The sequence below is a fragment of the Vigna umbellata genome, chromosome 2, assembly GCF_029865625.1.
Source record: "Vigna umbellata cultivar VRB3 chromosome 2, Vumbellata_1.0, whole genome shotgun sequence".
Taxonomy (NCBI): Eukaryota; Viridiplantae; Streptophyta; class Magnoliopsida; order Fabales; family Fabaceae; genus Vigna; species Vigna umbellata.
Genome location: NC_142166.1, coordinates 21,188,467 through 21,214,111, shown reverse-complemented (window position 1 = coordinate 21,214,111; position 25,645 = coordinate 21,188,467). Strand labels below are relative to the sequence as shown.

General features: G+C 38.8%; 4 protein-coding genes and 1 pseudogene across 5 annotated transcripts; 3 read left to right on the top strand and 2 right to left on the bottom strand.

Annotated features, from left to right (window-relative positions):
- Window positions 1-494: 494 nt before the first annotated feature.
- On the bottom strand, window positions 495-2,821 carry LOC124823065 (RNA polymerase II transcriptional coactivator KIWI-like). 2 transcript variants are annotated; one of them, XM_088106413.1, is made up of 5 exons: window positions 2,702-2,821; window positions 2,429-2,580; window positions 2,228-2,333; window positions 915-970; window positions 495-766 (listed from the first exon to the last, which is right to left on the bottom strand). In XM_088106413.1, exons 2-5 carry the CDS (start codon window positions 2,555-2,557, stop codon window positions 707-709), a joined length of 351 nt encoding a protein of 116 aa, XP_087962539.1. In that variant the 5' UTR covers window positions 2,558-2,580; window positions 2,702-2,821; the 3' UTR covers window positions 495-706. The 2 variants fall into 2 exon arrangements, with proteins under 2 accessions (XP_087962539.1, XP_047151152.1); XM_047295196.2 differs by having other exon boundaries at window positions 915-937.
- Window positions 2,822-3,906: 1,085 nt separating this feature from the next.
- Window positions 3,907-5,076, top strand: LOC148203603 (uncharacterized). Its single transcript, XM_088107674.1, has one exon. The coding sequence runs from the start codon at window positions 3,907-3,909 to the stop codon at window positions 5,074-5,076; it is 1,170 nt and encodes a 389-aa protein (XP_087963800.1).
- Window positions 5,077-9,638: 4,562 nt separating this feature from the next.
- LOC148203602 (uncharacterized) lies at window positions 9,639-10,878 on the bottom strand. Its single transcript, XM_088107544.1, has 2 exons — window positions 10,746-10,878; window positions 9,639-10,669 (listed from the first exon to the last, which is right to left on the bottom strand). The coding sequence occupies exons 1-2, from the start codon at window positions 10,858-10,860 to the stop codon at window positions 9,639-9,641; spliced, it is 1,146 nt and encodes a 381-aa protein (XP_087963670.1). The 5' UTR covers window positions 10,861-10,878.
- An 867-nt stretch (window positions 10,879-11,745) lies between these two features.
- On the top strand, window positions 11,746-18,925 carry LOC148203601 (uncharacterized; annotated as a pseudogene).
- Window positions 13,088-24,073, top strand: VPS20.2 (vacuolar protein sorting-associated protein 20.2). The gene is made up of 7 exons (XM_047325650.2): window positions 13,088-13,522; window positions 21,370-21,691; window positions 21,897-22,049; window positions 22,263-22,415; window positions 23,012-23,095; window positions 23,606-23,735; window positions 23,832-24,073. The coding sequence occupies exons 2-7, from the start codon at window positions 21,590-21,592 to the stop codon at window positions 23,855-23,857; spliced, it is 648 nt and encodes a 215-aa protein (XP_047181606.1). The 5' UTR covers window positions 13,088-13,522; window positions 21,370-21,589; the 3' UTR covers window positions 23,858-24,073.
- The last annotated feature ends 1,572 nt before the right edge of the window (window positions 24,074-25,645 follow it).

Below are 25,645 nucleotides of genomic sequence, written 5' to 3'. Positions count from 1 at the left end.
ATACTCTAAATTTTCATGTCACCAAAGAAATTACTTCAGAAATTAAACTAATAGATTAAACAACTCATATTTTTCTGAAATATGAAAAAGAATTACATTCATTTATCGAGTTCCAAAGTAATGTACACATACACCCACCCTACAAACCTCATTTTTATTTTTTTAAACAGCAAAGATGAAGTAGATAAAAAGAAGTGTCGAAAAAGAACAATATAATTCTCTTAACCAAATTGATTAAATACAAAAGAAAATAATCTTAGCCCAGATGCTCCTCTAACATTAAAAAGGCCTAATAAAAGACGTCATACGACAATATTCGGAAAAACAGAAAATAGTTTGTTATAATTGTAAAATATTTTTCAATGCGTGTATTTTCTTTCCATTTTAAGAGAACTTCCAAGGTTTGTTCCAAGAGTTCATTTCTATCTTGGTTTGTGCATTCCAACGACGATGAAGAAGTTAAGTTTAAATCAAAGTTAATGGAAGACCCACACTAGACTGGAAGCAGAGCATATAGATAACAACTAGCATACAACTGTTCACTTTACAGGCACCATTAAACAAAGCTAGGCATCCAAAACCTACAATAGCAGTACCGGCTTACAAAAGGTATGAATTAGACATCACATAACCCTTCAGTGTTGTTCTAATAATCCAAAAAACTGTATACACATGTCATTTCGTAAGTACACACGGTGCCCATTTCCTAAGAATTCTCACTGACTGCTTTGTCAATTTCTTCAACATGAGTGCGAAGAACATTCCACTGCATACGAGAAAGAAAATGAATCATTGATTGCTAACTTGAAAATCATTTCTTCAGAACTTTTAGGAAAAAAATAAAGCTTTGATTGATCATATGCATAAAAAAAGAACTTGTAACCATGCAACATCCAAATTATTTCAAGATATACCTGATCCATGGTCAACGAGATACCTGAAAAGAAATTTAAAGATGTTAGGGTAACCCCTGGGTTTAAAATAAAAGGATAAATATCAAATATCTATGTAAATGAGCTCTATCAAGAATCAAATTTTTAGTGAGGACAAAATAGAAGACAACAAAATCTATTCCTGCACTCCAATCTTTCTACATTCTGGAAGAACTTCACAGGCCATCTAAGGATGCCTCAATTGCAATGCACAAGCATGATCTTGGAAACAAATGGATGGCATAAATCAGGACCTTTGAAAAGTCAATCAGGTCAAAAGCCAAAAAACTATTGTTCACAAAAATAGAAGATTGGTTAGCAGCAAAAGCAAATTTTCAATATAAATGCATAGCTACTGATCTAGGATATCAGTACATGCAGAGTAGCTATTATTCTACTTAAAAATGATTTATATACAAGTAAATACTCTCTCTCTCTCTGTCCTATTCAAAATACACAACAATTATAATAAACAACATAAATACATGTGTGAACAAAATGCAGCAGGAAAACACGGGAATACAGCAGAAACAGAAAAGAAAACATGTAGTCAGGAGGAGAAGAGAAATCCCCGTCATTATTTCCATGATAATTATGCAAAAGTGCAGTCCATATATACACATTAACAACATTATTTCCAATGAGCCAACAACTAATATGGTGACTAGTAAGTATTATTACCAGTTCATTCATAGAAAAAAGTCCAGATTCTTAAACAAAATCAAATTGAATGTTCACAGATTTAATAAATTTATTTATACTAACAGTAACAAAGTTCAAAATCATAAAAACCAATTCCGTTTTCATATTATCCTAAACCTAATTGTTTGCCAAAACCATACATTACAATGGACTAGAGTTTCCTTTAATCACAAAATGAGAAAAAATAGGCTATGAGTAACCAGTAGCTAACAAAGTAAATCTCAAAGAGGTGGCTTGATATCCCACGGAACGTGTTTATCATCAATCTTATCAATAATATATTACCAATCTACAAGTAAGAACTGCATAAATCATCAGCCAGAACATATCACGTTCATCAGTTTAACTACCTTCTCGAAACAAGAATGAGCTACCCCACCAGAGACATAGGGTATGAGATAGCAATAGTTCAACCATCCAGCAAAATACATTTTATACCCTTGGAAAATTAATCCAAAACCCTTCCTAATCCTCAAACAACGCACCCACTGAACTAAAAATAAACTCACAGACCAATACATAAAAAAAAAATAATCGAAGAACCAGATAATTTCGAAAAATAAAATCAAACAAAAACGTCAAAATAATATAACCTTTTTTGCCAGGATATTTCTTGCCATCCTTGGTGTAAAACTCGCGAATGTCAACCACAACCCTGCCTTGCCAGGTCCTCACAGAAACCCTCCTGTTCTTAGAAATCTACATTCCACCAAGATAACATAGTAAATAAACGATAAAATAAAATTTATAAAAAAAAGGAAAAAAGAAAACCCTAGTATAGTAGAGAAGTGGACCTCGCAAACGACAATGGAGTCGGATTCGTCGTCGGAATCCTTCTTGGATATCTTTTTTGGCGGCGGGTGAACTTCAGAGTCGGCGTCAGAACCACCGGCTTCGTCTCTCCTCTTCGCCTTCCCAGACATTTCTCGAATCCTCTTTTATGCGTCTGTGTCGTGAATGAGTGATGAGAGTGAATTTTAATGACAAACGAGAAAATGGGATTTTATAGAAAAATGAAAAAATGAAAACACTAATAGATTGAGAGAAAGACAAGAAAATATTGAAACCTAAAATAGCTTTTGGCGCCCAAATTTCACTCCAGTCCAAGAGTCACTCTCCTCGTGGAGTGAGTTAACTTGAATCGCTGCGTTTCAAACTTTTCACGTTCTTATTCTTTGTTTACACCTATCTAAGACGAAAAAAAACTTGTAAGTATTATTTTTATAAAAAATTAAAATAAAATAATAAAATTAATGATTGGTTTATGTTAATATTTATAATAATTATTATTAATTATAAAATAATTTTAAAATAATCACAAAATTACACATTATAAAAAGCATTGTTAAAATAAAATAATCGATAGTGTTTGATAAAATCATTATTGCAGAAACTATAATGGTAACCTAACCACTGAAAACGTTCACATATTTTGTTACGTAATAAACATTATTAAAAAAACATATTACAGCGGCATTGTAATAAACAATTATATTATATGTACCGTAGGATACCTGAATTCATCAACGGTCGACGATTACCACGGACGACAGCTTGTCGATCCATCTTACGATCGTAATGTCACGATCGCAGGAGTGTCGAACGTTTCTTAACATCAATCGTTTGTTGATGTCGACACACTGGTAGTCGATAAGCCAGCAGCGGTGTTGCGACATATAACACACGACACAACAGCGGTGTCACGACATATAACACACGACACAGAACACTCACAAGTCTGTCTCGATTCACCAGGCGCTCGACAATCAGTGAGCAATTCCTAATTTAGCAGTTAAGAGTAAACGGTTACAAAGATCAGTCAATGCCACGAATCACGGGAATAATTGACCCAGTGTCAAACACGATCCAACAGTTACAACATTCCAGGTAACCAACTTCGATAACTGACCGGATTTTCAGGTATACGGTTTATTTTACTGTTTTAAATATGAAGATCACACCAGAAAAAAGGTACGTTTTTCCCTTTAGAGAAATTAAGAGAGAGAAATTATTCTTTTTCTTCATCACTTTGAACTGAAAAGATTCAGTAGATCCCTTTTTGACTTGAGCGTCGGAGTGCCTTTGCAGGTACCCAGCCCATTTTCCCATCAGAGAGTATAGCGCAGGAAGGGAGATATCATAGTAGCGGCATCACAAGAAGGAGCAGCTGAGGTTTATTAGGTTCTATCTCGGTTTCCACATCCAGACAGAAACATTTTGGCGCCCACCGTGGGGCCCGAGATTTGACATCCCAACGACGACCACCGGAGCTATGGAAGACTTCAACACTCGCAATTTGATCCAGCAGCTGCAGACACAGATCGAGGCACAAGCACAAACCATAAGGGAACAACAAGAAATCCAGCGCAAACAGGCTGAAGAGATGGCAGCACTGAGGGCGCAACGTCCACCACCAGAGTTGTCTGCCTCGAACAGACAGGATGATAATGAAGGAAGCCATCATGGAGGAGCATCTGATCCTTTTGGCGGGGGGAGGAAAGGGCTTACTTCCATGCGCCTCACCAACTTACTCCCGTTCACAGAGGCCATTATGCAAGCAAATATGCCAGATAAACCTCCCCCAGCCTTAGAACGTTACAATGGCTCCGACGATCCCGACAACCACCTGCGTAATTTTATAGATGCCATGGCATTCTATACTAACAATGACCCTGTAATATGTAGAGCTTTTTCCTTATCTCTTAAGGGTGAAGCCCTAGAGTGGTTCCACACCCTTCCACGGAATTCGGTAGATTGTTTCGCAAAAATCAAATCCCTATTCCGAAAGCAGTACGCGACCAATAAAAAACCGGCGATGACTGCTGCTGAGCTTGTAAATACCAAGAAGGAAAAGGACGAAACCCTGAAAGCTTTCATGCAACGGTACACCGAGACGGCCCGGCGCGTGAAGGATATCAGTCACACTTTCATCATCAGCAATCTACCGTTGTGCCTAAGGCCGGGGTATTTCGCGGAGCAGTTGTATGCTGACCCTCCAGCAACAATGGAAGAGTTGCAATCCACAATTGCAAAATTCATCCGCATTGAAGACCTCCGAAATTCTAGGAGGAAGCAGCAGCATGATGCCTCCAACCATGATGCGAAGAAACCCGCCAAGCGATCGACCAACGACTATAAATCAGATCGAGCACCCCGAAAAGAATCGGGGTGGACGTCTAAGTATGATCGTTACACGACCCTCAATGCACCGAGAGCAAGAGTGCTCGAAGAGGCCTTGCACGCCGAACTCCTAACCGTGCGGCGAAAGGCTACTCCAAAGAACGCAGATAATAGCAAAACCTGCCGGTTCCACCTGAACCATGGGCATGACACGGAGGAATGCAACATGGTGAAGGACGAACTGGAGCGACTCATCCGCGCAGGCTACCTCCAGAATTATATCAAGGATAGAGTCTCCACTAGAGCCGCGACTCCTCGCTGAAAGGATCCTTCTAGGCGGAGTCACGAACGATCGCCTCCTAGAGATGACCGACATCGCAGGCGATCGCGCAGCCCGTCCCGACGGACAGAGAGGGAACGTTCGGTTCGAGGCCGAATCGACACCATATCTGGTGGTTTCGCCGGGGGGGAGTGTCATCTTCCGCCAAGAAGCGACATCTGAGACAGTTAAAGTCGGTTCATATGGTCGATCGACAGCCTCGGTCAATCCCTGACATCACATTCACGAACGCGGACTTCCACGCGCCCGACCCTGATCATGATGATCCCATGGTCATCACTGCTAATATAGCTCGGTACGATGTCAGCAAGGTTCTCGTCGATCAGGGGAGTTAAGTCAACATTTTATATTGGTCCACTTTCAGAAAGATGGACCTATCTGAGGACCTCATCGCCCCTTTTAACGAACAAATCGTAGGTTTCTCAGGGGAAAGAGTAGACACCCGAGGATACCTTGACCTGCGAACTCGGCTCGGAACAAGTCAGGAGGCACCTGAGCTCAGAGTTCGATTCCTGTTGGTCGAGGTGAATACATCGTACAACGCCTTGCTAGGACGACCTTGTCTGAATGCGTTTGGAGCAATTGTGTCTACCCCCCACCTCGCCATGAAGTTTCCAGCAGAGCGCGGTACTATTTGTACCGTGAGGGCGGATCAGCGCACAGCTCGACAGTGTTATGTGGCCGGGCTAAAGGTCACCCCTTTCGTACCAACTAGAAGGCTGAAAGGAGCTGAGACAGCGGCGGTCGACTTGGATCCCCAAACCAATGTAGACGAACGTCTTCATCCGCAAGGCGAAGTCAAACTCCTGTCATTGACGGCAGACGCGTCCAAAACCACCAACATTGGCGGGAATCTCACTTTGAGTGAAGAGCATGATCTGGGACGCATACTGCGGAACAATGCAGACTTGTTCGCGTGGACGGCCGCCGACATGCCGGGAATCCACCCCGAGGTTATGGCCCACAAATTGTCCATCTTCCGAGAGGCACGACCTGTCGCTCAAAAGAAGCGACGGTTTGGAGAAGAGAAGCGCAAGGCCATTCAAGTCGAAGTCGAGAAATTGATGAACGCCCAGTTCATCAGGGAGCTACCTTACACTACGTGGTTGTCGAACGTAGTCATGGTCAAGAAGTCGAACGGCCAGTGGAGAATGTGTGTCGACTTAACCGATCTCAACAAAGCGTGTCCCAAAGATTCATATCCCCTACCTAGCATCGATCGTTTGGTGGACAAAGCCTCGGGTCATGTTGTACTCAGTTTCCTCGACGCCTACTCGGGATACAACCAAATCCCAATGTACAAGCCCGATCAGAGCAAGACAGCCTTCATTACCGAACGCGCTAATTACTGTTATGAAGTAATGTCGTTCGGTTTGAAAAATGCTGGGGCCACTTATCAACGCCTCATGGATAAAGTCTTCCATCATCAGATAGGACGATGCATGGACGTATACGTCGACGACATGGTCATTCGCAACAATTCTGTGAAACAACACCTGTAGGATCTAAAGGAGGTGTTTGGCCAAATCAGAAGGTACAGCATGCGCCTTAACCCTTCCAAGTGTACCTTCGGAGTCCCTGCAGGTAAATTTTTGGGTTTCATGCTTACTCGTCGAGGCATCAAAGCCAACCCAGATAAGTGCAAAGCCGTACTTGACATGGCAGCCCCAACAACCCTCAGGGAGGTACACCATCTAGTTGGTAGGCTCACAGCCCTCTCTCGCTTCATTCCGAAATTAGCCGAACACATCAAGCCCATCCTGAAGAACCTGAAGAAGGGCATCGCACGACACTGGGATGATGATTGTGAAACAGCATTCAGCACTGTCAAGCGCATCCTCACTAGCCCTCCAATTATGGCTAGACCGGATGTTGGGTCCGACTTGCAGCTGTATATCGCAGCATCCCACCAAGCCGTCAGTGCTGCCCTAATCCAAGAAGCACCCTCCCTCAAGTTAATATACTTCATCAGTCGTACGCTGTAGGGGGCCGAAGAAAGATATTCTCGCATTGAGAAAATCGCGCTGGCCCTACTCACCGCTTCGCGTCGACTCCGACCAAGTAGTAGTCCGTACCGATCACCCGATCGCCAAGATCCTCCGCAAGCCCGACTTGGCAGGACGAATGATTTCTTGGTCAGTGGAGCTCTCTGAGTTTGGATTATGTTATAAGCCGCGAGGGTCCGTCAAAGGTCAGCATTTGGCGGATTTTGCAGCTGAATTAATACCCACACCTGATAACTCGACTCCAAAGTGGCTCCTCAACGTCGACGGATCCGTAGACAAAAGGGGGGGGGGGGAGCCGGGGTTGTCTTAGAAGGACCAGATGGTTTGGTCATAGAGCAAGCCATTACATTCAAGTTTCCTGCTAGCAACAACCAGGCCGAGTACGAAGCCTTGATTGCTGGCCTATCCTTGGCTAAAGAGTTCACGGTCGCTCGTCTAGAGTGTCGGATGGATTCAAAGTCGGTGATCGGCCACGTGAACGGAACCTATCAGGTTAAAGATAATCAGTTATTGCGCTATTTCCACAAAGCTCAGACTCTACTTCAAAACTTCGCCGAGGTTAGCATCGTCCATGTACCCAGGGAGCAGAACGCAAGAGCAGATCTCTTGTCTAAGTTAACTCACTCTAAGGAGAGAGCACAATTATCATCAATCATCAAGATAACACTCGACCATCCAGTCGTGGAAGCTTTCGTCACCGATGTGTCAACACCGGTAACAGACTGGCGACAGAAGATCAAGGATCTAATAGTGAAACAGGAACAAGGAGAGAGCATTACTCTGTCTGATTCAAAACGCATTGCACGTTTCTTGTGCATAGGCGACGACCTATACCGCCGCGGCCACAGTACTCCTCTATTGAAATGCATATCAGAGGACGAAACCGACTATGTCTTGCGCGAGCTGCACACAGGCATATGCGGATTTCATTTGGGTAAGCGGACGCTCCGAGCACGCATACTCCGCGCAGGATATTACTGGCCCACGCTCGACCAAGATTGTGAGACGTTCGTCAAGAAATGTATCTCCTGTCAGGCCCACGGTCACGACATCCACGCACCTCCCGAAGACTTGCATGGTATCATTTCTCCTTGGCCGTTCGCCCAATGGGGCCTCGACATAGTTGGACCCTTACCCCTTGCCAAAGCGCAGAACAAGTTCCTTCTCGTGGCGGTCGACTATTTCACCAAATGGATCGAAGCCGAACCGTTGTCCGTCATCAGTGCTCAGCGGGTGCAGAAGTTCATCTGGCGCCTGATCTGTCGATTCGGTCTACCACAGAAGATCATTACTGATCATAAAACACGTCACCTCCTCGGTCGAGCACCCTCAAACAAACGGCCAAGCCGAGGCCGCAAACAAAGCCATACTCACTGAGTTGAAGAAGCGACTCGGCGAAGCCAAAGGTTTGTGGGCGGAAGAGCTGCCAGAGGTCTTGTGGGCGTACAGGTGCACTCCACATGGATCCACAGGTGACACACCATTCAACCTCACTTATGGCACTGATGCCATGCTTCCAATCGAGGTCGGCGAACCCTCATTAAGACGGAATATCACTGATATGACGCTTAATGAAGAACATTTACGGGTGAATCTCGACATCCTCCCTGAGCGTCGAGAGGTCGCTACCATTCGTGCAGCGGCGCAAAAGCGAATGTTATCTCGCCGTTACAACACCAAAGTCAAACCCAGAGCCTTCAAAAGCGGCGATCTGGTGTGGCGTAAGCGGGGAGAAGCTAGGAAGAATCGAGCGCACGACAAACTAGCTGCCAACTGGGAAGGCCCATTCCGCATCGTCGAGGACATGTCGAATGGAGCTTACCGCCTCCAACTCCTCGACGGACAGCCCGTTCCCAACACATGGAATGCTACTCATCTTAAATATTATTTTAGTTAGCGTTCATCTTTTACTGACACATTATTCATTTCAGTTTCAAACATGAAGTACATTTCGTTGATATTATTTTGTCGTTTCTTTTACAATTTCTCGCATGTCGAGTCTCGGGTCGTTGTCGATCGCCCCAGGTACATCCACTTCCGCACGACTTGAAAATACCCCAACTGGTAGATGTTCCCCCTGGAACACCCAGTCCATTAGGGATACACTCCCATTGGTAGATGTTCTCCTTTGAACACCCAATCTGCTCGGGATACACTCCCACTGGTAGCTGTTCTTCCTTGAACACCCAGTCCATTCGGGATACACACCCACTGGTAGATGTTCACCCTTGAACACCCAGTATTCCCCTACTCGACCCTCACCCTCGACGGTCGCGCGCGGCGCTACTAACACGCTCGACATCGACACTAAAGATATGATCTTCTTAGTCGATCATCCTCTTCAACATTCGTTCACCCAGACGAATATTCAACACGTTTCGTTCACTCAAGCGAATATTCAACACGTCAATCAGTACAAGGAAAGTTCATCACATCCAAGAGAAAGAAAACATCCCAGAAAACATTCACAAAGAAAGCATTCACAATCATCAAAAGTTCCACACATTCAAGTTCAACATTAAAAAGAAAAACAAAATCTTAATCTATTACAGTATTAGGTGTGCCGCCAGCGGCATCTCCAGCAGTCTTCACAGTCGGTTTATCCACGGCGACTGCTTCATCAGGCTCCTCGGTAGCAACCACCTCTTCATCTTCTTCTTCGTCCATGAAGGCGTCTTCAGGGATTTCGTTAAGGGGTTTCAGTTGACCCTCATACACATCCTTCCGAACGTCAAAATCCACTCCATCAGTCGACACCTTAAGCAAGTGTCCGACTTGCCTCAGAGCCTTCCGGAACCCCCTGGTATGTTCAATCATTACCGCCTCCTTCAATTCTTCTATCAGCTCCCTGTCCTCCTTTCCTTCCGCCCTCAACGCATCCCTCTCTTTGATCGCCGCCGCCCCTATCTTCTTGGCTCGTTCTAGCTCGCTCGACAGTTGATCACGCTCCTTCCTCAACGTCAAACCGGCATCCCGGGCGTCGTTCAACAGCACTTCAACCTCTCTAAGCAGTTTCTCTGACCGTTTCTGCTTTGAATCACTAACGGCATGAGCCTCAGTAAGCTCCTTCAGCTGAGTCCGCGCCTTGTCCAATTCAACCCGCAGAACACCTCTGTCAGAGGCATATGCAAGATGCCACGCTAACATCTGTGACCGAGTCGTCATTTCCAACAAGGCGTCGGCCATTTGTTGCTCAGTCATGCCCTCCACCACCTTCTTCTCCGAGTTGTCCAAAATGAGATCGACCTTATGGCTCAAGGTGAAGGAGGGATCCCATACGCCGAGCGGGAGGGGACGCGCCGTCTCATCTACAATCTCCTTCTTCTTCTTCGACACAGCACCAACAGTGTCGACCACTTTCCCTTTTCTTTTTCGTACCAAGGGTTGCTCTTCCGCGGCCGTTGTCTCATCAGTCGAAGTCAACGTTACCACTGGACCGGTTGGTTGCACTTGCGTACTTTGTTGTCCCTGCATACGTCTGGAGGACGACCCTGGCAAGTCACCTTCGGCCTTCTCGTTGTCGATAGTTTGGAACCAATTTCGGCCACTTCCCTTTCTTCCCATTATCTCTGCACAACAAAGGTCAACCAAGAACAGTCAACAACTACAACACAACAAATACAAATAACAAGAAGAGGATCATACCAAACACCCTCGAATCAGCATCGTCATGCTCAAGGCAGTTCATGAGCCGACGGGAAGAAAAGGGGCGTGGCAAGGCCGTCAACACGTTCAACGCCTCTAACTCCTCGATCGTCATTATATCCTCGGCCCACGAGGTAAACCTCAGCGGATCCTGCGTCCAGTACAATGGGAACTTGGGGTTTCCCTCTCCATCAAAAAAGTGCCTTCGTCCAGAGTCAAGGATCGACACTTTGAATAATTTATTTTTAAAACCCCTATATGATTGCAGGAAAAGCTCCAACAGAGCATTACCCGCCTCAGAAATCAACGACACCCAACCCTTTTTCGTAGTTGGTCGACACCTAAAGAAATGTAAAAACAAAGCCACGGTCGGCCTAATAGCCAAGGCTCGACACAGAAACAGCAAATGCCTGCAGATATCCCCAACTGTTGGGATGCAATTGACTAGGCGTGACATTTAAGGTCCTCAACACATCCATTTGGAAGGTTGTGAAGGGCACTCTCAGATACAAATCGTAAAACGGCGACGCATAGTAGTAAAAGAACTCATTGGAGCTATTCTCCCTCCCGTGAAACACCCTCTCATCCTCCCTACAGGCCACCAACTTCACACACGATTTATACCCTAGGGTTCTCAAAATACAGCTATTTTCTACCTAATCTGCTAACACTGCCCTACTCCTAAACAAACTACTATATTCGTCAACTTCACGCGCCACCCAGGCATAATCGCCGTCACGAGCCGGCAATGTTCCACGCGCCTCTGGACCTTCACTCCCCACATTTCCATAAAAAAACGCGTTTTCACCAAAGGGTACAGTGGTGACATCGGGACACTCAGCCGATGACGACGACCTCGGTAGTTCTGTACCGGCGCTCTGCCCCTTTTCTTCCATTTTCGGCCAAAAACAAACCACACTTGGACGAGGACAAGGTTGGATATTTACCTGGAGTATTGCGTCTGAAGGTCACAAGGTTGAATGATTTCGCAGCACGCGGGATGACTCTCACCGGCAGGCAGATGACACTCTTAGGTTCTGGTAAGCACAATGCGTCTTTTCATCTTCGTTTCGTATTAAAGAAGCCAAGACTGCAAGTGCATCCAGCGCCGTCAGATCAATTCCAATCCAGCGGCTTGAGTTTCTTGTCTCTTCGCTTCCGAAAAAAAGCGGGAAAACCCTAAAAATTCTAACCTCGAAACGGTGCGTTTCATTTCCCCAATAAATCACCACTCGACGTCCTTCCGTAAACTCACAGGCAAAATCCGCACTCGTTTACTCGGACTCGGGGGGCATGTATCGTAGGATACCTGAATTCACCAATGGTCGACGATTACCACGGACGACAGCTTGTCGATCCATCTTACGATCGTAATGTCACGATCGCAGGAGTGACGAACGTTTCTTAACGTCAGTCGTTTGTTGATGTCGACACACTGGTAGTTGATAAGCCAGCAGCGGTGTCGCGACATATAACACACGACACAACAACGGTGTCACGACATATAACACACGACACAGAACACTCACAAGTCTGTGTCGATTCACCAGGCGCTCGACAATCAGTGAGCAATTCCTAATTTAGCAGTTAAGAGTAAACGATTACAAAGATCAGTCAATGCCACGAATCACGGGAATAATTGACCCAGTGTCAAACACGATCCAACAGTTACAACATTCCAGGTAACCAACTTCGATAACTGACCGGATTTTCAGGTATACGGTTTATTTTACTGTTTTAAATATGAAGATCACACCAGAAAAAAGGTACGTTTTTCCCTTTAGAGAAATTAAGAGAGAGAAATTATTCTTTTTCTTCATCACTTTGAACTGAAAAGATTCAGTAGATCCCTTTTTGACTTGAGCGTCGGAGTGCCTTTGTAGGTACCCAACCCATTTTCCCATCAGAGAGTATAGCGCAGGAAGGGAGATATCATAGTAGCGGCATCACAGGAAGGAGCAGCTGAGGTTTATTAGGTTCGTATCTTGGTTTCCACATCCAGACAGAAACATATACCCAAAACAATTATAAAAAAATATCATCTTATATATTACTGTATATCTATAATTATATATAAAGTAGTATATTTTTTCTTGCTACACAATTTTTGGACAATTTTATCCTTTATTAATATATTTTATTCATTATTTTATTTTTAAGTTTTTCATAAATATTTATTTAATTCACTCTAATTATTATGTAGCTGTCTTTTATATACCACTCTTTACTAACTTTATCATTTATTAATATATTTTATTTTATTTTTAAAGTTTTATAAATATTTTTTAAACTCAATTAACTATACAAATTAATTGGACCGAAAGCACCTGTTTCTGTATTTTTTTATTTGCCTTGAGTGACTTAGGTGAAAAAGGGAAAACCGCTCTCTGCGAAATTATCCAACCCTAGATCTTTAGAGTGCAAAAATTTTGTGCAATCTCGATTGGCTCTTTTGACGTTCGAGGATCGAAAGGGGAAGGGGAGATTGTTATTTATTTATTTATTTTTGTGAACCCAACCGTGATAGGCTTCGGGTGCGATTCTTTGAGAGAGAGAATTCTTCGGATTTTCTTGGGATTTTGGAGCAACCTCGGGGAGAGCTTAATTAGTGGCTAATTGAGGAAGACAAAGAAGAGGAGAAAAAAAAACGCTGCAGAATGACCGACAGAAAGACTCTTGAGAACGAGAGAACGCGGAGGGCGAGTGAAGAACGTTAGAAGCTTGAAGTCTGTCGGTGACGAGGGTGTGACCATAAGAGGAGCTAGAACCAAAACTAGGTATGGGGAGCTAATCGGTTTTATTTTGTTTAGATAAAATTATCTGTGAAGTTGGTGATTTTTTTTTTTTTGTGAAATTGGTGCTTGTTATTTGGTTCTTGTTTCGTTGTTTTGGGTTGTTTTAGAATTATGCACTCTTTTAGTTTAAACAAAAGAGAAAGGTGGTATTGTGTCCATGTATATTGAAGTGGGTAATTCGGTGATTTGAGAATTGATATGATTGTGTCGGTTTGCTACACTAGGGGCGCTATGTTGGGTTATTGTTGAAACAGTGGGTACTGGTTTGATTCATATATCTATCGTTCTGGGTAACGTTTTCGCATGATAATGTAGTTGTCTTGTACATGGTTAGTAGGTGCCAATGCTTGCTGTTATAAGTGGTTGAGTTAGCATTTGTATCCTTTTTTTTTAATCTGTAGGTGTGTGAAATTAAGGATTTTAAGTAACTGTAATGAGGGGCTATAGAGCGGAGATAATTGCATTGTTTATTGAGTAACACGGGCGTAATGTGTTTGGGGGAGCTAATTTCAATCTGTTTTATTATATGCGTGTGTATCTGTAAAAGAAAAACCTGAAATTCTCTTTTTGATTCTTGATTTGTGATTTTGATATTGTTTGAAGATTATAGACATGTCCAGTTTATAAAATGTTATGCCTTTTGATTCGAACATTAGAATTTTCAGTGATTGAGATTGCATTGTTTAGAATTTGGGTTCTGGAAATGATAATGGTCTATTATGTGATATATTCCATAAGAATGTAAATGAGTGTGCCCTGCGTTTTTTATTTGATTAGAAAAAAAGAGAGTGCTGTATACATTGGAATTTTCGAAATGGGACATAAGAGGTGTTAGATATATTATATCTTTTATCTTTATCTTTTAGTTAGTTTCTTATTATTTCTTATTTGTATTTTGGGTTAGCCCATATTTCTTCTATTATAAATAGAGAATCCTATGTATGTATTTAACACAAGGAGATTAATCCCATATATAATTTTCACTATATTCAACATGGTATCTAGAGCTTAAGGTTCTTTTTTGAGGAAAAAGTTTTTGGCGCCTCTGCCACTACATCCGCCACTGCCGGCGGCGGCGCCATCTACTGCCGCCGGCGGTGCCATCGTCTACCGCTGTCACTACCGGAGTTCTAGTTTCGACTGATGATCACATTGTTTTCATCGTCTCGGCCAGACGACTACCGTGCCTTTAACGACGCCTTCATCGGAGTTCCTTTTAAAGTTATGGATTTGCTCCCTTTTTCGTCGTGCATTGTGGCATGTTTGGTAGTTGTTTAGAGCATCGAGGTTGCTCTTTTTCCTTTTTCTGGTGTCCTGATTGGAGAATTTTGGATTTTTTATGGTTTCTCTCTCTTATTCATCCATGGCTTCTTCCGCTGGTGTCTCTTCTGACCTCATTTTTTTGTCACCATTGTGTTTGACCCGTCTATATATGCTTTTCTCCCATGGAAAAGATGGTTCTTGTTAGTTTATTTATAGCCATGGTGGCTCTTCAACAATTACATCTTTATCCACTGGTGGCACTCTTCAACGGTGATTTGCAAGAAGAGATTTACATGGAGCAACCTCCCAGATTTGTTGCTCAAGGGGAGTCTTTTGGGTTGTTATTTCGTCTTCTATGTCGTCTTGCAAATCATTAGCAATTTGATGTCACGCGAGTGTAGAAGTAGATATTTTCACTAAGTCTTTATGGATTATATTAGTAACAAGCTTTTGTACATACGATTTGTATGCACAGCTTGAGGGAGAGTGTTAGATATATTATATCTTTTATCTTTTAGTTAGTTTGTTATTATTTCTTATTTGTATTTTGGGCTTAGCCCATATTTCTTCTATTATAAATAGAGAACCTTATGTGTGTATTTAACACAAGGGAGATTAATCCCATATATAATTTTCACTATATTCAACAAGAGGAATGTCTATGTTTAATTGTTTTTTTCACACTGTTTAATTATTGTTTCTGCACCAGAAAACTTTGCTGTTTGCTGTCAAAAAGGTTGTTGTTTCTGCTCTGTTTTCTTGCTGTTTGGTGCCTGTATTGCACTTAAATCATTTGCTGTTTGCTGCCAAAAAGGCTTGCTGTTAGCTGTTATAAATTCTGCAAATTCCTTGCTGTGTTAAAATGAAATTCTGCAGAAAAATGGTTGCTGTTTTACTTTGTTTCTGCCACGAAAAATGCTGTTGTTTTTACTTTGTTTCTGCCCAGAAAAAAATGTTACTGTTTTTAAAGTTTCTGCACCAGAAAATGTTGCTGTTTGAATGAAAATACTGTATCAGAAACTTGCACTTTGCTGATTGAACGAAAATGCTGTTTGGAATTTTAAAGTTTTGCTGTTTTGGGTTAAAAATCTGCAGAATATACTTGCTGTAATTGCTGAATCTTGGCTACTGATATTTGTATTGTTAATAAGAACAAATTTAGACCGAACATTAAGTGATTTTCATTTCCTAGGTTAATGGATCATTATTATCTTAAGTGGAATGTATTTTCCTTTATTGAATCTTTGTAATTCTGATGGCAAAGATTTTATATAAGCTAAACCATTTTTATCAAGGAAACAAGTTGAGTTTTATTCAGAAATATTAGAGTTTAACTTGTTTATCTTAGTGAGAGTGATTCTCCTAAGTTCTTGAATGATTGAAGTACCCCTTGACTGCATGAAAGGACTTTCACATCCTTTGTGAGATGCCTCCCTTGGAAAGAGTGATTCTTTCCTTCCACCTTTCAATACTCACTTTTTATTCTTCCTTCACCAGAATTCAGAAAACTCAATCCTACCCAAATTTATCTCGTAGTCACAACTCACATTCTACACGCCCGAATTGAGTGGTTTTTAGCCTAAATTGAAGTTTAAAATTAGCACTTTCACCTCATTTTGGAATAATCTCAATTGAAGTTTTATAACTTGTGTTATCGACATTTCTAAAATTTTGAACCAACCTTGGAATTTTCGCCACTTTTCAATCCACCCCTTCATTAATTTTCTAAATTTCCCACAAGATTCTAACCCTAAAGATTCTAATTCAACCCTTGTGCAAATGGGGTTTAGATCATTTGGTTATCAGAGCTTCAATTTAAGGTAATATATTGGTGTTTTTGAAAGATGATTGATAATTCTCTTATTTACCAATTTTCTTTTACCCTTTGCTATAGCGATTTATTAGTCTTTCTCTATCTACCTAACCTTATTGTGGACACATTGGACCATTGTTCTTTGTTGTGACCATAATCTTTTGAATTGCCTAAGAATCCAAGGAGAATTTGAATGGTGAAAGGAAAAATTGTTTTCATTATAAGAAAAGCCATAATTGTGTGATACACTAGAGTGCGGCAAGTTTACAATATTTTTTTTATTTTCTATTTTATTGTTGCGTTGATATATTTGTTGTGATGGCTAGAAAAGGAAAATTCCAACCAAAGAGCAAGACTTAGTCCATTCAAACAAGGACTTTGACACAACATTTGGAAGGATTGATGATGTGACATAAGAATGAGCTCCTTGAAAGGTTGGATTAGTTGGAGAGTAGAGGTCTTGAAGAAGAAGAAAAAAGAAATAAGAAAAGAAATGATGGAGTTGCAAGACCAAGTAGGCTTGAAGGAGTCAAGCTTAACATTCCTTCGTTTAAAGGAAAAAGTGATCCAAAGCTATACTTGGAGTGAGAGATGAAAATAAAGCATGTGTTATCATGCAACAATTATGAGGAAACCCAAATAGCAGTCACATGGTTTTCCAACTATGCTCTTGCTTGGTGGAACAAGCTACAAAAGAAGAGAGCTAGAAATAAGGAGCCAATGGTTGATACATGTACTACGATGAAAAGGATCATGAGGTAGTGGTATGTGTCGGCTAGTTACTTAAGGGACTTTAAATTCAAACTCCAAAAACCTATTCAAGGCAACAAGGGGAGTGAAGTATTTCAAGGAAATGGATATGCTTATGATTCAAGCAAGGATTGAAGAAAATGAGGAGATGATTATGGCCTAATTTATTGGTGTTTTGAATGATGATATATGTAATATTGTTGAGTTGTATGAGTTTGTCGAGACGAAGGGTTTACTTCATAAAGCAATTTAAGTGGAGCAACAACTCAAAAGAAAAGGAGTGGCCAAGAAAAGTTCCACCAACTTTGGATCTTCTAGTCGGAAGGACAAAAGCATGAAAGATGGGGCTGCTACTTTTAGTAGTTCCACACCTATTCCTTTAAAGACTCCTTCAAAGTTCCAAGAAAAACCCTGTAAAAGGAGTAGAGATGTGAAGCGTTTCAAGTGTCAAGGCTTAGGGCACTATGCTTATGAGTTCCTTAATGTCCATGGTTCAGAGATGGAAAATATATAAATGAATCTAAGGTTGAAGAAGGAGAGGAGAGTGAGGACATTGAGGAAGAGGAGACTTCGAAGGGAGATTTGTTGATGATTAGTCAATTACTTGGTGGTCAAGTGAAGCCTATGGAAGACAGCTAAAGAGAAAACATCTTTCACACTAGATGTTTAATCAATGGCAAGGTGTGCATGGTGATCATAGATAGAGATAATTACACCAATGTGGCTAGTGCTATATTAGTGTTTATTGAAGTTTCACATCAACTAAAGGTTAGATCAATTTAGAGTATATATATATGAGTGCAAACCTCACTTTAAAAGTCAGTTTTGCGGGGTTGAGTTAAGCTTAAAGTTCACTTCTTAACATGGTATCAGAGTCATGTATTAGAGCCTATCCTAACAAGATTGTGTTTGTTGGACATATCATTCCATCTGCTATCGGGTCGCTATTGGATCACCCATTAATATCTAGTTCCACGCACAAGATGTATATACCTTGGTATGAGGAAGGTGTGTTGGAAGTTCCACACCAACTAGAGATAAAGTCAATTTAGCTAATAAACCACATCCAAGGCCATATAAACTTCAATGGCTTAGTAAGGATAGATTGGTGCAAGTGAGGTAGTAAGCTAAAATAGACATTTCCATTAGAAAAATACGAGGGTCAGAATCTTCTCCCTCACTCTCATCATCACTTGTGCCTTTCTCTTCTTCTTCACTACCATATGACTCAATACTCCTTAAAATTATGGTCTTTTTGGTGGGAGATTGTGATACAATATGACCTCTACCTTGATACTTAAAACATTTAATGTCATTAGTGCATATAGATGATGATAATTCTTCCTTTCTATTTTCCTTTCACAAATTTCTTGGGGGATTACTCTCCTTTCACTTGTTTTCCCTCCCTCTTATAGTCTTTCTTAACACTAGAGTTAAAGTGGAAAGTTTTCAAACCTTTTCTCAAAAGTTGTTACTCTACTTTTATGCAAATTTGCACCAAATCATTCAAATCTTAGTAATGCAACAAGGATGGCAAGATGGATATCTCTTTCAATTTTCTCTTTTTCTTTTAAGATTGTTTCTTGCTTCCTCCAAAGTTTAAGTGATTTTAGCTTTTGGGTCAAATTGTTCAAACTTGGTTGGACCTCTTCACTAGAATCACTTTCAAGTTGGTAAGAAGGGGTTTTAGACATGCTTAGGCTTTTAGATGCTATGCACAAACAAAACTTATATTTCAAAAAGAAATTTCCTAAGAGACTTAAGGAGACAAAATGAACTCAAGTTCACATCCAGAGAAAGGAGGTGAATCACAAATGATTACTTAATAACCAAGAATTTCTTACCAAAGTATACCTCAAGCCCTCTTACATTAAACTTCTCAAATGGAATTAAGTTTAATACATAAGTGGATACACACTAAATTATAAGCAAATATAGAAAACAAATAAACTAGATTATGTAACTTAATAGTAAAGTTAGAAGGCACTTAGAACCTTTAAACCTTTACCAACTAAAAACATTTTTAATATGGTATAAAGAGTTTCTAATTAGGAGATGAGATTGGACACCAAAGACTCCCCACCAAGACACCTAATTAGGTTATGAGATACAAGAGGAAAAAAGAAGCAAATTTAACTCAAGAAATACAAACAAATTGAAAGTCTTCCTCCCAAGTCTTTCTCTCTTTTTCTTCTTGTATCCTTAAGACTTGAAGCTCCAATTATGTCTCCGCCACCTAGAATGCCATCTCAAGATGTTGGTTCACCTCAAAAAAGAATTTACACCACAAAATATTACCAAAGTCGTGAGTGGACGCCAAGGAAAAGAAAGAAAAGGTCTCAACAAGGAAGACTATCAAAAAGGATTTATATATGACAAAACCGAGAAGAAATTAGGAAAGAGGAAAAGAGATAGTTAGAAGACAAGTTAGAGTACCTTTTCTTGCCCGACAAAGTGTGCGTCTAACATTCAACACCGGTGGTGGCCTTGAAGACGGTTTCATATCCTCTACTTCGTAAATCCCTCCTGTTCATAAATCTCTCTAGTTTCTAAATTCCTAATAGCACATTGGCATAACAACACAATGCGTAATCTCTAAAGAGGCAAAAGATAAAAACTTCAACATCTTAAACCCAATGATTAAAATGTAATTTCATTTTCTCAGTAGGCACTTGTGGATATGGGTAATATGATATTGGTAGGTACTTGTGATATGGATAATATGATATCGAATCCGACCCGTTAACGAATGAGTACTAAATTACTTGGTACTCACAAGTACTTATTACTTGAGAATATCAACTCACAAGTACTTATTACTTGAGAATATCAACTATTCACAATGAATTTTATCCGCAAATACCCACTGACATAGATATTTTTACCATCCTCAATTAGATCTATCAAGGAAATGTTTCTATACTTTAATTTTACTAATTACTGGTAGGTATAATATGTACTATTAATGAATACATTTTTACAAGAATAAGAAAATGAGTCTAACCACTAATGCTTATCCATTACTACTTTCCTATAACTTATCTAATTCGTGGAAAATAAAGAGAAAGTCTCTATTTAAAGTGATTGGTTCATCTATACCTATTTATAAAAATGATTTTTTTATTTATTTTGAAGTCTATCTTTATCTTTTATTTTTATTTTTAAATAAAAGTTGTTCTAAAATAAAATAATTATTTTATTAATTTTTTCTTTAAGTAACCGTTTCTTTACATTTAACCATTTTTTCATTTGACAATTTAATTTAACCATTTTTTAATTAAAAAATTACTTACAAATAAATGAAGACCATTTACAATAAAATTATAAAAGTTATTTATATTTAATTTTATACATATAATAATAAAAATAACTTTATTATTTATTATTATTATTATTAAAAAAAGTTAATATAACGCTTGTGTTTTCACTATGAATCAATATCATAATTAAAATAAATGTAATAAAAAAGTTGTTTGGCAAATAATTTACCATTAGAATCCATAAGCATTTTAATTATATTATGATGAAGGAAATATATTTTAATATTTATAACAATAATACAATTATTTTTATTTTTATTCTTTAAATAACTATTTTATTCAAATAACTATTCATAATATTTTTATTTTAATAATTAAAGATTACTTTATAGTTTAATATTAATTTTGTTCAAATAATTATTATACTAATAAATCTTTTATTTATAGTAAAAAAAGTAGACACAAGAACATAGTAATAATATATAAATTATATATTAACTTTTTTAATAAATTATTATCTATAAACCTATAAATTAAATTTGAAATTAATAATAACTAATTTATATAATATTATGTTTACGTAATAATAACTTAAAAAAAAACTACATTTCAATTGAAGAATAAAGATTAGTACTAAAGAGAAAAGAAGAGAAATAAAGACTCATAATATGATATCTTCATGATACACTAAATTTATCCAATAAAGAGAAACAATTACAGTGGTTTTTTTCTTTTTTTTCTAGGGTAACAGGTTGTTTTAGTAAAGGACCAAAACCCTGTAAAAGTGTGTGTTTGGTCTGGTAAAACTAAAGCACCAAAGGTTTTGTTTGATTCGCTGGCAGCTTCAACAGAACTATAATCATCAATGCCCATTTCTTCTCAAAGATCGTTCGATTGAAGTCCAAGCACAAATTAGGAGACAATTGTAGGCTAAGGACAGTGAAATTCAGATCAGAATAATCGATGGGTAATTTGTTTGTGAAGAAACCAAAGGTCACAGATGTTGATAAAGCAATCCTCGCTCTCAAGACCCAGAGACGCAAACTCGCCCAATATCAACAGAAGGTTTCCCTCTTTCTCCACAAATCATTTTTTTCTCTGATTGAATTTTATGTTACAAGACAATAGGGTAAAAAATATGATCAGTAAAGATGCACAGATGAATTTGGATCTTTTGGAATCTTTTCATGGCTAGTTCCGATGAATAAATGTTTGCTGAATTTGGATCTTATGCTATTTCATTTTTTTTCTATTATTTTGTGTTTTCCAGCTTGATGCAGTTATTGAAGCAGAAAAACAGGCTGCACGAGATTTGATTCGTGAAAAGAAGAAGGATAGGGCCTTGCTAGCACTGAAGAAAAAGAAGACACAAGAAGAATTATTGAAGCAAGTTGATACTTGGCTTATAAATGTTGAGCAGCAAGTAATATTTTTATATTATTATTCTGTCATTTATATATTCTGTCTTTGTTTTTGTTTCATTTTGATCCATCAGTAATAACTATACTATTACCTGTTTGCATCTCATATGGTTTTACAATTATCTGTTTCTTTGCAATAATCAGAAGAGATTATTGTGAATTAACATTGCTGTCTTTTTACTTGATTATACACCTATAACAATCTTCTTTTTCAGTTAGCAGATATTGAACTGGCAAGCAAGCAGAAGGCTGTGTTTGAAAGTTTGAAGGCTGGTAATGATGCAATGAAAGCCATACAAAGTGAGATAAACATTGACGATGTTCAGAAACTCATGGATGACACTGCTGAAGCTAAAGCCTATCAAGATGTGAGTTTGACTTTACTATTGTGGTTACACTTCAGTTTTCCTGCTTACAAAACTGATTTCCATGTCTGGCTTTTTTTATATTGAGGGTTTTCCTTTTTTGGGGAAGGTAGATGAAGGTGGGGGGTGTTCAAACATGTTTACAGCTGCTATAGCACCATGGCATTGTGAAATTCCTTGAATCCATGATTGCAACTCCTTTTGTTAGAAGTGTTGTTGTGGCATGTCACCTACTTCCTCTTGTTATCTATAGGAAGTCTCTGCCTAATTGAAATTTTGAATAATTATTATGCCTATTTGTGCGCATTTTATCTTTTATATGCATACATAGAGCACAGTTTTTTCTTATACATATATAATTGGTATATGCAATATATTCCAGCTGCTATGTAACTTCCATAATTTTCCCACGTTGCTATTCACTATATGATACAGCGGATTGTTGGCTTTCTGCCATTTTCTGCTATCTAAGATTGATAAAACCGGGCCTTGAAAGTGCTATTATTATTTGGCTGCTAGTTTTCTGTTTACTATTTTTCATATGCCTTGTTTATATTTGATGCTCACTGATGGTTGCCATAATTTTGTTGAATGTGAAGGAAATTAATGCGATACTGGGGGAAAAATTATCAGCAGAAGATGAGGAGGAGATTTTAGCAGAATTTGAAGACTTGGAAACCCAGGTATATGTTTTCCCAGTCTTATAATTTGGTATTAGTTCTACCTTTTACTCTCTCCAATATAAATATCATCCATTCAAATTGTTCCTATTGAATTTTCGGTTAATCATATTAGTATGGATTATTGAAGAGACATAAATTGTTGTGCTTCATTTTAACCATTTTCACACATACTGTACATCTTTGGGAGAATGGCATGAGCATATTATTGTTGTGCTAGCCAAGGCTAATAGAGCTTCTTATCGGTTAAATTTGCCAACTGTTTGTTGTTAAGATGAATGGGGATATAATATTATTTGGGGAATCTAACTGAGGTAGGCTTGGCAATTCTTCTAGTAAAAGCATGGGATTCAATTGTGTTTGCCTGTATGCAAAGTTTTGAGCTAGTGATTGACTGCAGAGATAATGAATTTGGAATAGGAATGATACATATAACAAATGGTCGCAAAAATAATTCTGAATTTAAAGAGGCTTAGATATGGAAATTTTACAGAGTTCATTTTGTTGCTTCAGCTTACAGTCCAAGATCTTCCTGAAGTTCCTCCCTCAGCTCACGAAGAAATCGAAGAAAAGTTGGACCTTCCTGATGTCCCAACCAAAGCACCAGTTACCAGTGATGCTGAAGTATTTACGAAAAAAAAAGGTATCTTCCACTTCCTTCTTGTCGACTTCCAAAGCAGAGATAAAAGAAGAAAAGAAATTATCTAACTTCTAATTAAACTACTTATTACGCAAACAGTTATGGAGGAACCATTGGCAGCTTGAAGAACATTGCGACCATAAACATGTCAATTGCTCTGTAAACCAAGGCTTGCAATATGACTGTCTTTGCCTGTATCTTATAGATTTCTCTTGCAATGCACCTACTGAGTTTGATTGATTTATCTGCAGTGGCATTTAATTTGTACAGATTTCCATGTATAATTATACATGACTTTTAACAAGAGCTATAGACTAAATCATATGTTTTGTTCCCCCTCCTCCCCTTTTTCGACTACTTTCACATTATTTACGACAGATACTCCAAGGTTAACCGAAAATGTTTACCAATAATATCCCGAAATTCTTGGTTGATGATGTTGTGCCATTCGTTAGTGCATTCGTTGTCCATGTGGAAACATTGATTACAAGGTTGCCATGTAAGTTAACTGAACTATTAATTAACTATATTATGTTATACAAAAAATATTGAACTGTTTGTAGTTCAGTTTTTTAAAACTTAACTTCTAAAGTTGTAGTTTAGATAACTACTTGTTAATTTAAAACTACATTGTTTTATATTTATTGAGAGTTTTTAAAGTTATAGTCTAATTTGACCGTTGTTGACTAGACCAAACTTTAGTCATGGCTCAATTGATTGAATTTGGTCGATTTTTAGTTGAAGTCGACTTGATTGATTTTTGGTTAGGACTAATTTAATCGAATTTCAGTTAGGATAAACTCAGTTGAATTTTAGTTTTGGTCAACTTAGTTAAATTTGGTCAATTATTGGTTAGGATCGATTTGTCAATTCAGTTTAATCTTGATCAAGACTCACTCAACTCAGTTTCAGCAGTGGTCATCCAGGTTGAATTCAACTAATTGTCGATTGGTGCCAACTCATTTAAATTTTAGTCAAGATTAACTTGACTGAGTTTCAATCATTGCCTTCTCGGCCAAATTTAATTGATATTCAGTCGGGGCCAACTCGACCAAATTTCGATCAAAACTAATTCAAGTGAGTTTTGATTGTGGTTGTTCCGATTGATTTTTGGTCAAGGTTGACTTAATAGAATTTGACCAAATTTTGGTTGGGTCTAACTTGACATATTTTCAGTGTGGTCGTATCGATTGAATTCAGACTAATTTTGGTCGGGGCTAACTCAACTGAGTTGCGACTATGGTAGTCCTAGTTGATATCAAAATTTTACATTCTTTTAATGTGAAAGGCATCTCGTTTGAGTTGTTCCCATAAAAAAATACTAAGGAGCTACTACTTTGAACAAAAACGAGTTAAGTCCTTTCCGTTAGTGCTTATAAACGATGTTTTTTTTACTACATAACGTAAAAGGCTTAATTGTTACGATTTTACAAAATTTAGGATTTAATTGAAACTATTTTCAACGAAATGATCCATTTGAGATTCATAAATAAATATGAGGACTAAACGAGGTTTGAGGGTTTGAAAAAAAGAAAAGTGATCAAAAAACAAAAAAAAAGTAAAAAATATGAAATAAGGAGTTGATTAACATTTCTTAAAATTTTTTTAAGAGAATATAACTGAACATGAATTGCTCGAAGATTATACATTAATTTTATACTTAAGTTTATATTTTAGATGTGAGAAACAATCTATATAAATTGCTCCCATATGCAAAGTTGATTGCTAACTAATCCTTTTAGTAAGAGTTATTTCCACAATCATACGTTAAACATTTGTTCTTACGTTTTTCTTCCATGGGAGAAGTGTAAGGTGGATATCATATGTTGAACTAGTTATTTTCCAATTTATTAAAAACCGTTCTTAATCAAACACAAAAATTACAAAAAAATGGAGGGAAACAATAGAAATCT

Coding starts and splice junctions, on each gene's coding strand:
- LOC148203602 (XM_088107544.1), bottom strand. CDS start 10,860: ATGACGATCGAGGAGTTAGAGGCGTTGAACGTGTTGACGGCCTTGCCA. Junction 10,670..10,745: donor TGCTGATTCGAGGGTGTTTG/GTATGATCCTCT, acceptor TTTGTTGTGCAG/AGATAATGGGAAGAAAGGGA.
- LOC124823065 (XM_088106413.1), bottom strand. CDS start 2,557: ATGTCTGGGAAGGCGAAGAGGAGAGACGAAGCCGGTGGTTCTGACGCC. Junction 2,334..2,428: donor ACTCCATTGTCGTTTGCGAG/GTCCACTTCTCT, acceptor GGTGGAATGTAG/ATTTCTAAGAACAGGAGGGT. Junction 767..914: donor TCTCGTTGACCATGGATCAG/GTATATCTTGAA, acceptor TCTCGTATGCAG/TGGAATGTTCTTCGCACTCA.
- LOC148203603 (XM_088107674.1), top strand. CDS start 3,907: ATGGAAGACTTCAACACTCGCAATTTGATCCAGCAGCTGCAGACACAG.
- VPS20.2 (XM_047325650.2), top strand. CDS start 21,590: ATGGGTAATTTGTTTGTGAAGAAACCAAAGGTCACAGATGTTGATAAA. Junction 22,416..23,011: donor AAGCTAAAGCCTATCAAGAT/GTGAGTTTGACT, acceptor TTGAATGTGAAG/GAAATTAATGCGATACTGGG. Junction 23,736..23,831: donor AGTATTTACGAAAAAAAAAG/GTATCTTCCACT, acceptor TTACGCAAACAG/TTATGGAGGAACCATTGGCA.